General features: G+C 39.0%; 1 protein-coding gene across 1 annotated transcript; it reads left to right on the top strand.

Moving 5' to 3' along the window:
* The first annotated feature begins 2,851 nt into the window (after positions 1-2,851).
* On the top strand, positions 2,852-11,274 carry cox7a2l (cytochrome c oxidase subunit 7A2 like). The gene is made up of 3 exons (XM_085416741.1): positions 2,852-3,008; positions 9,065-9,199; positions 10,934-11,274. Exons 1-3 carry the CDS (start codon positions 2,937-2,939, stop codon positions 11,072-11,074), a joined length of 348 nt encoding a protein of 115 aa, XP_085272867.1. The 5' UTR covers positions 2,852-2,936; the 3' UTR covers positions 11,075-11,274.
* Positions 11,275-13,538: the final 2,264 nt, after the last annotated feature.

Below are 13,538 nucleotides of genomic sequence, written 5' to 3'. Positions count from 1 at the left end.
AGCCAATCACATGGCAGCAACCCAGTGCATTTAGGCATGTAGATATGGTCAAGATGACCTGCTGAGGTTTAAACCGAGCATCAGAATTTAGAGGAAAGGTGTTTTAAGAGAGTTTGAATGTGGCACAGTTGTTGATGCCAGATAGGCTGGTCTGAGCGTTGCAGAAGACTGTTGATCTACTGGGATTTACAGCCATCTCTAGGATTTACAGAGAATTGTCTAAAACAAAAAGGGGGGGGGATATCCAGTGAGCAGCGGTTCTCTGAGTGTAAATTTCTTGTTGATGCCAGAGGTCAGAAGAGAATGGTTAGACTTCTTTGAGTTGACTGGAAGGCAACAGCAGTTCAGATAACTGCTTATTATTACCTGATAAATCTGTAGGAACTGTGCGATGCTATCATGTCAATATGGACCAAAATGTCTAAAGAATGTTTCCAACACTGTATTGAATCTATGCCACAAAAAATTAAGATAGTTGTGAAGGCAAAAGGTGGACTTACAATTATAAGTCACAACTGGTGCTAACAGTGTTAAAGGTCAACAGAGAATAAGACCCACATACAGACACCTGAGGCAGAGCGAATATAGCAGAAGTAAAGGTTGAAGCAGGCTAGGGTCCAAAACCAGAAAGGGCAATCCAACCAGACAAACTAAAATGGGAATTCACAGGCAGGCATCCAATGTCCAATAAACAGACAAAAGGTCAAAATGCAAGCAGGCAGAACCTGGGAACCAAGCTGCACTTGGCAGCGGTTGGCTGCTGACACTGAGAAAAAAAGAAACTTTGAAGTGTAAAAAGACAAATTCTGCTTTCAGCCAAAGTAAGACGACAAACTCAGGAATCTTCTTCAGGGACGATTTTAATTGCAATCTCAGCAGAAACTAGCACAAATCATGAAAGGCTCGTGTTTCTTTTATTACTAATGTCGACTTGCAAACAAAAACCATAATGTTATGTGACCTTCATGCATGCAGGTGCTCTATACACCTCTGGAAACCGTTAAAGAGGGTCCGTGTGTCACTTTGTTATAATGGGCCACTTTGTTATAATGGGCCTTTCTATGTTCTAAGCTACAAAAACAGCTCCTGGAAGGACGAATTAAAAAACATGACACAGAAGACAAAGCACACACATATGAAGCCGGTGGGGTGAACATATTATGTAACTGCAAGGCTTTTAGGGAGTTACATACACATATAGCTAATGTTACAACTAGTACCACTTTTCTATAATAGTTTTGTCCTGAACAATTGCACAACCACTGATAAGAACTGCAATTCTCTTAAAAGAATGATCAACAATTAAAAAATATTCAAGACATTTTTTTAACAATTACGTAAGAAGGCTTGTTATAAATGCATCCTTATGGTGTACTTCTTTATAGCACTCCATTTGAATAATGTGTGAGCAGAAAATGTTCTATTTTAGAGTTATTTCCAACAACACTTTATGCCTTTAGACCTTGATGACACCAGAGGAAAGATTCTCAAATCGCCAAAGTTACTGAACTTCATTATGATGGCAGTGTGAGTGCTTAATAAATATAAAATGATCAGACATTTTTGAGTTAATTCACTCAAAACCACAAAAATCTTGACCTGCTGGTGGCACAGAAGAAATATTTTGCGACTCATAGATTTCATTCTCTGGGGACTATGCATGTCACTTAACATTTTCAATTTGTTTGTTGGTTTTAACACATTTTTGCTACTTGAACATTCAGAAATTGTAGATTTGTAGAAAATGTAGGGTTTTATTTTTTATTTTTTAGGAGATCAATGATTCTCAGCTATTTCAAACTCAAATTAATTGAAAACTTGAATTAATCACGAGTGTAACTATCCAAAGTATATTGCCAAGGTTACCCTAACTGTGTGACTGAAAGAGCCTTTTGATACAAGGGAGAATCCAGCTGATAGTTAGAGATTTTAAAATACATCACATATCGAGCTGCCAGTTAAAAAGTCAAAAGATCAGAGACGCCCTGCCAACAGAAATTAAAAACAAAAACATTATGACTTTAAAACTTTTAATGGCAAAGAAGAATTATCACTAAATAAAGGCACCACTATGGTGGTTGGTTGTATTTTTGTGCCTGTTAATTCCTATTTTATTTTGTAAATTCCCAGGCTCTTTACAATTTTGACTTCCTTTCCTTATTAGTTTTCCGTGTTTGTAATTATTTACCCGCCCTCATTACATTTGTTTAATCAGTCACGTGTTCAGTCAGTTAATCTCAAACCCGTCCTGTTTTTTACTTTCCACACTGAATAATTTGAACCTAAATATGAGGTATATAACCAAATCTGTGACGCTAGCAGTGTTTATGTATTGCCATTCCCATTTAACACTTTTCACTGTATTATTGTGACATTTGTCTCTATTAAATAAGATCTCTCACAAAACAAATGAACTTCAAAGAAGTTCAGTGTTTGAGTTAATACTTGACTCAGTTTAGCTTTTCACCAAACTCTTTAAATGTACGTTTATTTATGTATGTGTCTGTGTAAAGCTGTTTCGGCTGATTTTTATTCTGTCATATTATTTTAGTTTCTTTTGAAAAGCATGACAGAAGTTTAAAAAGTTTATTATCAGAAAAGGTACTTAATAATTTTATTATTCTATCTGAAGTTTGAATCAGTAAGTCGAAATAGAAATAGAAATTGAGATTGGCTTCCACCCCCCTTTCGTGTACTATTTTCATTTTTTTTTTTCCGTTGTTTGAACTCCTGGTGACATTTTGTTGTCCACACTTTGCATTTAACTGTACGCGTACGCTTCCGGTCGCCCTCCGTTTTGGTTCGAGTTTTAAACAGGCAGTGTTGGGTCAGCTAACTGTTGCGTCACTTTCCCTCGAAGGTCCCAACAGGACGGTCCTTACCGGTGGATTTCTTTAGTACATAACACCTCGTCCCGGTCCTCCTTCAGAAGAAAAATGTACTACAAGTTCAGTGGTTTCACCCAGAAACTAACGGGCTCTGCTCCTGCAACCGCCTACAACCCTCAGGTGAGTGCCGGAAGCGGGATGGCTGTAAGAGAACGTGTGGATAACCGCCGGGGTTGACCTTGATGTAGCACTCGACTGTAGTAACGAGGGCTTAAAGCTCAGCTGGAGAGCTTTAGAGTCGGTGAAGCCAAACATATGCCCGCTTTAAAGCCTAAACACCAGTTTCCTGTTTGATCACACGATAGTTAGACGCGTAGTCTTGATCTGGATTTCATTTTAAAGGTCTTGGAAGCTCTTTAGACAAATATCAAAAAGGTTGTGGCCTTTCTTTTCCATTTCTTTGCACAATGTAATTCGCTTCCCCCGCCTCATCACGTCCTTATCACGGAACCTTTATTTAACCTTTAGCCTGAACGGTCAATTCCAATCTGTGGATCTGGCCTTGGTGTGACTCTACAGGCAATTTCGAAATTGAATGGCCTCGGTGGCAGGTGTGCTTGATGTGACCTTTATTATGGCTCCCCCGTGGGTCCCTTACACGGTGGTGGTGCTCTGATAGGGGGTTAAATTACCTCGAAGCTCCTTTGTCTCTGTTTAAAAGTCATGTCGTCGTTTGCTAGGAGAAAATTGAGCTTTAATTTAAATATGTACTTACTGAAAAGCTTGTTTACCTCCAGTCCACCGGTGTGTTATTATCCCTCTCACCGTCACATGTGCTTGTAAAACTTGGTGTAGTTTTTAATGTTCAGAAAGGAGCTTAAAATCTTAATTTACCTCCTTCACTATATCCATGAATCCTTTGTGGTCTTCCCCTCTGATAGCTTGACAGCTCCACCTTCAACATCCTTGGTCCAATACATTGTCTCTACACATCTCCAAACCACTTCAGCCTTGCCTCTCCAACTTTCTTCAGATCTGAGCATTTCTAATCCCGTCTATGATGGTCACAACCAGTGAATATCTTAGTATTTCCAGCACTGCCCCGTCTTTTTGTCAGTGCCACAGTCTCCAACCCCTACATCACAGAAGGTCTCACTACAATCTCGTAGACCTTCCCTTTTCACTCTTGCTGCCTGTCTTTCTGTCCCGATACTCCTCTCCACCCACTCTTCCCTGCCTGCAACCTCTTCTTTAGTTCTCTTATGCACTGTCTGTTTCTTTGAATGGTTGACCCCATGTGTTTAAACTCATCTGCCACCACCTCCTCTGCTTACATGTTTACTGTTACTGGGGATTTATGCTTTAGTGGGAAGTTTACGCCCTAACCTACGTCATACTCCGACGTGCACGTCTGCTACTTTTTTCTCTTCGGGTTTTTAATTTATCAAGATAATAACAATCATTATCTCACTATAGGGAGTAATAATTATAAGAGGCTGGGATCTGATATAAAACACTGGTACAGGATCACTTGGTAATTAACACATAATTAACCGGCACAAGCTTAAAGGCTGGCAGTGACACTGACCACTCGTGTGGGCTATGTTTTACAAAGCAGAAGTCTAAATTGGGGTTACACTTGCCTCCCTCTTATCACGCACACACGTCCCCCCTATAAATTCAGCTTTTGCATCCCAGTGACCATTCAAATGAATTTTAATTTAGATGATGCTTAAAAATAACCCAGCAATATAGGAAATAGTTTCAAAACAAATACCACACAGAGTTTGCTAAATTACATCAAGAAAGTACATTCACGCAAAGCTCCATTTGGCCATCCCAGCATGCCACCTATTATGTGCCAGCAAGGGCACCGAACCCTGCAGAGCGCAGGCAGCATACGAGGCGTCAGATACAACACTCGCTTTCTATGAGCTGATAATCAACAGCAGCAGGTGGTAGAGATTTTCTGATGAACTTTAATTTCATCTTTTTACAGCATAATTGTATTTGCAGACACCAAATATTACAGTGGCTTTTCCATTTTCATACAGCCAAATGTGATATTAAAAAAATATGTTTGCCAGTGTTGTTTTTACACCCAGTATTCACACGCAGGCACAGTTGTGCTGGTGATGGGTGTTTCTATTATGTCCCACCGATTTGTGAGGCTAAATAATAAAAACACATCTGTTAAATAATGCACATCGTATGCTACGTCCAAAAATGACATTACAGCTGAATCAACACCTTTCAAGCACAGAGTATTACAGCCTTCAGTCTGGAGTGTGCTCATAAAAGTGCTTTCACTTTTTATTGCATCAGTATTAATAAGCCTGTACACTTCTTGAGTTTACTTTAAATTACTTCTGTAATAAATTACTTCTGCTTTGTTCATATGGATCAAATGCACACTTACAGCTAACAGTGAAGGAGTGTCTGGGGTGCACCTGAAACACAATTTATGGTTCAGTGTGGGTGGCACGTTCGCAGTCTGTCTGCCTGCAGCAGATTCTGTTGTCAGATTGTGTGTGTGTGTGTGTGTGTGTGTGTGTGTGTGTGTGTGTGTGTGTGTGTGTGTGTGTGTGTGTGTGTGTGTGTGTGTGTGTGTGTGTGTGTGTGTGTGTGTGTGTGTGTGTGTGTGTGTGTGCCACTGTTGTTATCAGTCAACCAGCCGCAGAGAGGAGCAAAGTTAAAACATAAAAAAAGAGCTGAAGTGAAACGCTGTTAAAAACAATCAAGTGTCCACAGCAGCCACTGTCTTTGCTCTTTATTATGTATAAGTTAAGTCAGAACTTTTCTTTTTAGTAGTTCTCCTAGTGGCAAATAAGCAGGTCTGTGGTGCCCCTCCCCTGTGTGTACACACACTGATACAAATCAAATCAAAAGCCACATACAGCAGTATACACTGGCTTATTCTTCAAATCTGGACCAAAAGTAAATTGCCTTCACTTCTAGCAAAAGCTTAACTTCCTCTTTCACTGTTAAAATCAAATCAAAATGTTTTTTATTTAGCTAATTTGAGCCAAATTGATTTCTGTTTTCAATTACAAATGAAAGAGGTGGTTAAAACAATAAACAATCAAACAGTTCTTCGCAGAAAAACAAAAATCCATCTCATATTCTCTAGATCTGTTTTTCTTGGCTAACCTGGGAACACTTCAATAACTCCGGGATGTGCTTCGAATTAGTTCAGCAGTGATGATTAAAATTTTAAAAGGCGACGAGTCAGTTTCGCTTTCAGTCTCGTCCATTTTGTTTCTCTCAAACGACTGCAAACCGTAGTGAGCATAGGGTAAGATTATCGTTTTATCAGATAGAAAGCCTTCCTAATCCCTTATCAAACCTTTGTCAGTGTGTTGTTCAACCCGATGAAGCGAATCCACACATTTAATTGAAGGTGTTCATTCTGTTTGTCTCATTAATGGTGTTTCTAGCACCATCGTCATTTTTTTCTTCTTCTTCTTTATCCAGATACCTGTAGTGTCAGAAGATTGGTGAATACAAAATAGTTGGAGATTACTTAAAGATTTCTAAGGAGCTTATTGGTTGTTTCTTACTAAATCCAGGCGTTTTAGAAGAAGAAAGTGTGTACATTATTGTACTTTATTGAGCCCCGTGGGGAAATTGCTCTCTGCATTTAACCCATTCACATACTTTAATTGTACACTGGAGAAGTCACTTGTTACAGCAGCACAAGACACAGGAAGCAAAAGTAAACTCGAGATCTATTAGGGAAAAAATAAGAAAAACGGTGTTTAAAAAAACAAAAAGATGCCAAAAATGTCCTTTTTCTAGTCAAATCTTAGCCTTTACTAATGAGAAAACTCTAAACTAGAACAACTCAAACAGAAAAAGGTTTAGACTACTTAATGTTGTAATAAACAAGCCCGAAAATGTCATATAACATTTAAAGTCTTTCAGCATAGCAGTGTAAAGATTGATCGACAGCATAAAAACGTGAATTGTGGAGTACAGATCCCTCTGTTAGAGATGTGTTGACAGCAGTAAAAGTTTCCCTCCACACAAATCATAAATAAACTAAATCATGTTTAAACACAGCAACAAGTGTTCAAGAACATTTGGCTCTACTGCGTTTCCCTGCTTTTTATGTTTACGGAGTCTTAATTTCCCAGCCTCTTATGTTGGTTAGCAAATGTTAACATTTAAAATTTGAAATTCATGTGGCTTGCACAAATGCTTAGTGATATGTACTATTACTAAAACAAAACTGATGACCGTTGTACTAAGGCATTGTGATATAACCGGTATATGAAGTATATGTATTTCTGGTATAATCCATAAACATGACTTCCTGCTGTGAACACATTTAGTAATGACCTCTGTTTAAAAGTTAAAGTAAAAATAATCATCTTTCACTGCCTCTGCATTTTTATATGTCAGATTTAATTTACCCACTCCTACACCATCTGCCTCCACACACTCTTAACAAGCTAATGGGTGTCCCACTAACTTTGAACAACCAAGAGAAGCTTCTTCCAAATGAGAGGATACTGAGGTGTATTTTTTAAAATGTATATGTGCACAGCAATGTTCCTGTGGTTTATTTATTTACAGTGTGTACTGTCGGGGAAAAATAGGACAGCTTGAGGTTTGAGTCTAAGAATTTTGAGATTAGTTTTGAAAACACTCGACCTTTACACTGGTCTAAACATGCTGTTTATAGCTGGGTATCTTCTTTTTCCTGCTCTAGGTCGATGCGATGTTATTGACAGTTGATAATATAATATGGTCATGAGGTAAACGGCTCTGATTGTTTTCAGAGGGCAGCTGATTTAAAGATAAGGAGAAAAGAGTCAAACAGATTATTTTAGTTCAGGGCAGATAAACATGTGGGCTGGGGGTCAGAGCTGGACCACCAAAGTCCAAAGTGTCCCCTTTGACCCCCAGAATAGCTGGAAATTGATGACATGCACAGTATTTCTAGGTTTTGTTTTCTTTCCACTGTGATCTGTAAATTATAGCAAACATGAAAGGATAATTGAGTGACATCTCAGGTTATTCATATTCTTTTTTGCATATTGATTGTGCTTTAAATAAGAAAGATAATTGAATAGTTACACTTTGTTTATAAAAAATGAGGTAAAAGGTGTGTTTCATCTGAGCTTCCAGGTTCAGCGTTTTTAAAATCTTGGCTAATCAGAAGTTTTTATGCATCTCGGGGTTTAGATCGAGGATGGTTTTGAAGCTACTCTCTTTTATGAGACAGTTTAGAATCTCTAGGTTCAAAATATCCATAAATGATAAGGCTGTTGTTATTTGAAGATATAACAATAAACTGTTTTATACAGAAATAAGCTTAAATGCCTTTTGTTTATAAAGCTGAACCGCTGCTGGAAATGATCTGTATTAATCTAAAGGGGCACTTAAAGCGTCTCACATGAGGAGATACAATTTGCAGAATGAAATTGATCATGCACTCATTTAATCTGCTGTATTTATGTAGGAGCACTCTGCTCAGTCAAGTGTCTACAAAAGACTGTGGACTATTTTTACTTAATATACAGAAGATCGATATGAAGAGGTGTCCTGGTTTATTGTTGTTAATATTAAAAGACATCCCAGTGTGTCATTAGTCTTGTAGCTAGCCAGTCCCCTAATATTTGAACAGTTCAGAAAACCTTCTGATTTATACTAAGTTAGTTTCTTCTACATTAAGCTGTGTTCAAATGCCATTTAACATTCATGCTAGCTGGGCCAAACCTGTAAAATAAATAACAATAAATAAGCTTTTGCAGGATGCAAAGACGCTAATGTCTTGAGACTGTAGGTTCAGAGATTTGATCGAAGAGTGCTGGACTGCATCAAACTGGAGGAAACAAGATTGTTCTCTCACATAAAAAATAAAATTGCCTCTGGTGCCTGATGATGCTGAGGTTGGCTGATTGCCTCTCATCCCTTTCTCTCCCTGGTGATTTCCTTTTAATTTATTTATTTGTCTATTTTTATTTTTATTTTACATTCTGTTCTTGGTTTTTGTTTTTTGTTTTTTTTTAAGTCTGTCAAGGTCTTGTACCCTCAGGATTGGATTGGGTGGCGGGGAAGTAGAGATGGTTATGCAAGGGGTAAATGTTAAAAATGAAGTTTCTGTTTAAAATCTTAGTTGATAGATAGATAGGCAGGAGAGAGGATGTTACATTCACTCTGACACTTTCATTAGATTTTTATTTCGTGCATTATTGTGACCAGCATGTTGTTTCTCTTCATCTTTTCAGGGACTGAGATCCGGTTTGCCAGCTGAGTCTCCAACCATGATCTTTGCTACACCCACAAAGGTGGTGTCAGAAGCAGGGGCCACAGCGGAGTACATGGGAGCAAACAAGGTTCCCGACCTCCAGAAATTTTTCCAGGTAACGCAGAGCTCAGACTGAATAAGGCGCCAGTTTGACCAAGAAGCAGCGAGGGTTCACGACCTGCTAGCTTCATCAGTCGAAGCAGTGAAGGCTGATTAGTAGAAGTTAATAAGTGATATTTATTTCACAATTCTTAATGGCCCTTTGCCACTTCCAACCCCACCACCACCAGTAGCAACCACACAAGTTGCATTAATAGGAATAAGAGAGGCGAACTCTGAACAGAGCAATCACTCAAATAAGTGGAAATCACAGTATTGGCTGCTGAACGTGTTTTCTCTTTTAGATTAATTAACGAAATTGTTTAAGAGCGACACTAGTACAAAAGAGAAGAATAAAAAAATAAATCACCTTTCAAAGGAAGCTGATTAAATATTGATTGGAACTAAAACAACCATTTTAATTACAGCTTTAAATACATTATTTTTGCAGTCAAAAGTCTTCAGCGGTGAATTTTCAAAGTTTATACAAAAATACATTCAGTTAACTTGATATTTTAAGCTAGTATCAGACTACACAGTGTGTATATATAATATATATTAGTTTGTGTCATATTAGAGTCTCAAAAGAACACGTTTCACAACAATCAAACATGAAAAATGTAATTGGGATGTAAACTCTCATTGTCTTCAGGAAAAGGATGTAAATGGCTAATGGCAAAGGAAGCAACGGATCACAGTGGCGGTCTTGTTACTTAGTTTATAAGCTCCACCTAACTACACCATCAGCATCAGGCCTTCTTTATATTTGTACATGGCTAAAATAGCTGTGCGCATTTTGATCAAATTCAGAGGCAATAAATCCAAGTCTAACAGGCTTGTCTTTCAGATGCAGCTCCATTTTTCATCAGTGGCACGCATGATAAAATCAAATGTCAGGCTGCGATGGTGGCTGTAGCTCAGGAGGAAGAGCAGGTCGATTGATATTTAATATACATCTCCTCTGTCCAAAGTGTCCTCAAATCCCAGATTGCAACTGTGTTACAGTAATGCATAGAATAAAGTGCTGTATGGATGATTGGTTTAAAGGGGCTTATAGTGTAAAGCACTTTGAGTGCTCAACAAGCATAGAAAGTGCTATTTAAATACCAGTCCATTTGCAGTTCACCATCCATTTCTGTTCCCAACCTAAAGCACCCAAACCCGATGCACTGCATTGTCCGGGCTGAACCGTGATTGAGGTCATGTGTTTGCAGTTACATGCAATCTGTTTGCGATACTGCAGTGATGAACTGCAATCAATTTCCAATCTTCTGCTGTTTGCATGCACAGACATTCACATTAAGTATTTATATTCGGAGTCCAGACCGAATCTTATAGACTTGAAACAGAAATTCCTTCACAAATGGTGTCAAGAGTCAAGTCCTCTATCGCTAATAGATGCATTAGACAAGCTGCGTTCATCAGAGCAGGCTGATTCTGACTCGTTGGCAGTCTTTATAAATTAGCAGTGTTTTTTGCAAACCTTTGCCAATCTGTCTGTGAGTAATTGCAGTCAGACTGCAACTATTTGGAGACAGGCTGCCTGTAACCAGGTGACCTGTACCTTGCAGTGGAGAGTTTCTCTGAACTACCTGAGTCATAGGGAGGTTATGTACTACTTTTACTCTGATGTAATTGAGTCATGTGACTGTAAAGATGATGACGACGCTCTGTATTTGCTGCGATTAACATCATAAATTAATTCTGATTTTCTTTTTTTCTTGCCCCTCCCTGTTTCCTCTTATTTCAGACGTCAGACGGTATCCCCGTTCATTTGAAGCGCGGTTATCCCGACAGGCTACTGTACCGCACCACTATGGCTCTCACTATAGGAGGCGTTGCCTACTGTCTGGTGGCGCTCTACATCGCAGCCCAGCCCAACAGAAAGTGACCAACACAACTGCCATCTTCCTTTCGCTGCTCCCGTTAACTACCATTCACAGCATTCATTTATCGGCCCTCGCTATACCAACTCTTGGGACTCTTCTTAGATGATCTTCATCAAGCCACTGAAAACTATTTTAATGTCTTTCTTCTTTGAAAGAAAAAGATGTCTGATTTAATAAAATTTCAGGAAGAAAGAAGTTAAAAGATGCCATACTTGAAGTCTTTTTTTTTTCCATTAATCCTGTATCAGCTGGTGTCTCACTGGAACGTAAAGCCATCTATAGGCTAACAGGTCCGTCTTCTCTTTCAGAGAAAAAGCAAAGCTCTTTCTCACAGCTTTCAAATGGCTTGCCGTAGTGCGGCGATGTATGTGCGAGAGCGAGTGAGCACGATGGAGACACCCTGTGTGGAGCATAGCTGCTGCTCACTTGGCTTAAGTTCTGTCTCATACAGAATTTGTATGTGTGGGCCCTGGTGTGATGTCAGATGCTCCTCGCCAGCTCATCTGACAATCATCTCAGTGTCTGCCTTTTCTCTCTTGTCTTGATGTGTAGCGTATGTCTGGTTTTCTTTTACAGATACTTTTATTCAAGTTTTCAGAATCAAAGAGAGGAAAAGGTCTGATTTTTGACAGTAATGTGACATGCCATCTTATGCACCACCTCTGTTTTATCGCAGTTTCTTTCTTTACTCTGGTTATCATATGTTGATCTGACAAAAAAAACGATTTGCTGCTTGGGTACTGAAGTTATTTCCTTAGTATATCTCACATTATCAGCCTAAACAATGACCTAAGAATCTTAAAAAGAAAGGCCCCCTAACTCAAGGAATGAAACATTGTTTTGTTATAACTTGGCAAATACCCAATTTTAAATTGTCCTTAGATACTTTATTAGCAGCCTGTTGCAAAAACACATTTATTCCCATGTCTTTAGTTGAATCCAGCATAAAATGGTGTGCTTGCATCAATGAGTTAAAAGGGCTGTGAGCTGAAAAGAAATATCCGATTATATCTCAGCCTCGTGTGCAATGTCATTTAAAAAAAAAAAAAAAAAAAAAAAAAAAAAAAAACAGAAGAAGCTGAACAAGTGGAGGTCAAGACTCTTGAAAATAGAAGGAAAAAAAAATCCTGCAAAGATGTGACACAGGACCTGAGAAATGTACCTGGTCCATCTACTGTTCACTGAATCCTTGTCTGAAATGGTGTTAAGGATGAGAAATGGGGAGAAAAGGCTGAAACATGCCAAATTACACAAGAACTGAACTGAAACTCAGTGGTAGCAGCTCTTATGGAGTGATAAATCCATTTGACATTTTTGGTTCAAATTATCAGTATGAATAGAGGAGGCCAGGAAAGGGTTAAAACGGCAACTATTTCCCATTTTACTAGCAAAAACTTGAATAAAACAATGGGTGGCTCAGGACTTTTGCACGGTACTGTATTTTAAAAATATTGGTGATTTTAAAAAAAATGTGGGGGGGGGGAAGCAGAACTAGCATGATCATCTCTGGATGCCACCATAGAAGCCCCACCCATCTGTTATTCAAACCTTGTGTTTACAAAGGACGGCCAATCAGAAGAAAGCTGCCTTAAACAGAGAGAGAGGGTTTGTTTCAGACAGGATGAACTGAAGGGCTGCATCAAGTATAAGAAAAATGAGGATTATTTTGTATTGTAACTCACGAAAAGCTATTCTACCAAAGCAGCATATTTGTTTCCTTTTAAACAATCAAACTGTGTCTACTACAGTGCTTCAGTAAATGTATTGGATTTCTGTACAGGTGTGCACACAAAAGCTGGTTAATTATCCCAAACACCAGAACGAGAGGAAATGAGTTGTCACTGACGGTGCTGGTAGTGCCAGATGGTTTGAGTTTCTCTGAAACTACCAATCTCCCAGGATTTGCTGGCATGGGTTTTACTTCTTTTTTTTTTTTTTTCTTCTTTTTTTTGTTAAATGCTGTCCCTTGATGACCAATTGGAGCTGACAGAAAGTAGACGCTAACTTTGGTGAGCAGAAAAGTATCTCAAAATGAAAATTGTGTTCAGCGGCAGAAGGCCGTGCTGGGCTCCCCTCCTGTCGGCCGCAAAGACAAATGTGAGGCTGCAGTGGGCACAGGCTCACCAAAAGTGGCCAGCTGAAGACTGGGAAAATGTAGTCTGGTCCGATGAAGCTCAACTTCTGCTGAGGAACACAGATGGTGAGGCCAGAATTTTGCACTGGCTGTATGAATCCACAGACCCAACCTGCCTCATGTCAAAAGTTTAAACTAGCTGTGGTGTGGGGATAGTTTTTTTGGCACGGATTAAGCCTCTTAATATGAATCGAACTGACTATTCCTCCTTACCGTCTGCACCCCTTTTATGGCTAAAATGTTTCTAATGGCTGCTTGAAGCGTGGTAACCAAAGCATTAGACATCTCAGAGAAATGATGTGGTAGAGTGAAGCAATATCTCCTCTTAATCC

This window comes from Rhamphochromis longiceps, linkage group LG8, assembly GCF_057381845.1.
Source record: "Rhamphochromis longiceps isolate RC_006_pf linkage group LG8, R_longiceps_female_GT1.1, whole genome shotgun sequence".
In the NCBI taxonomy this organism is placed as follows: Eukaryota; Metazoa; Chordata; class Actinopteri; order Cichliformes; family Cichlidae; genus Rhamphochromis; species Rhamphochromis longiceps.
The sequence above is the reverse complement of the archived record's forward strand: the minus strand, read 5'-3'. Positions and strand labels throughout refer to the sequence as shown.

Coding starts and splice junctions, on each gene's coding strand:
- cox7a2l (XM_085416741.1), top strand. CDS start 2,937: ATGTACTACAAGTTCAGTGGTTTCACCCAGAAACTAACGGGCTCTGCT. Junction 3,009..9,064: donor CAACCGCCTACAACCCTCAG/GTGAGTGCCGGA, acceptor TCATCTTTTCAG/GGACTGAGATCCGGTTTGCC. Junction 9,200..10,933: donor ACCTCCAGAAATTTTTCCAG/GTAACGCAGAGC, acceptor CTCTTATTTCAG/ACGTCAGACGGTATCCCCGT.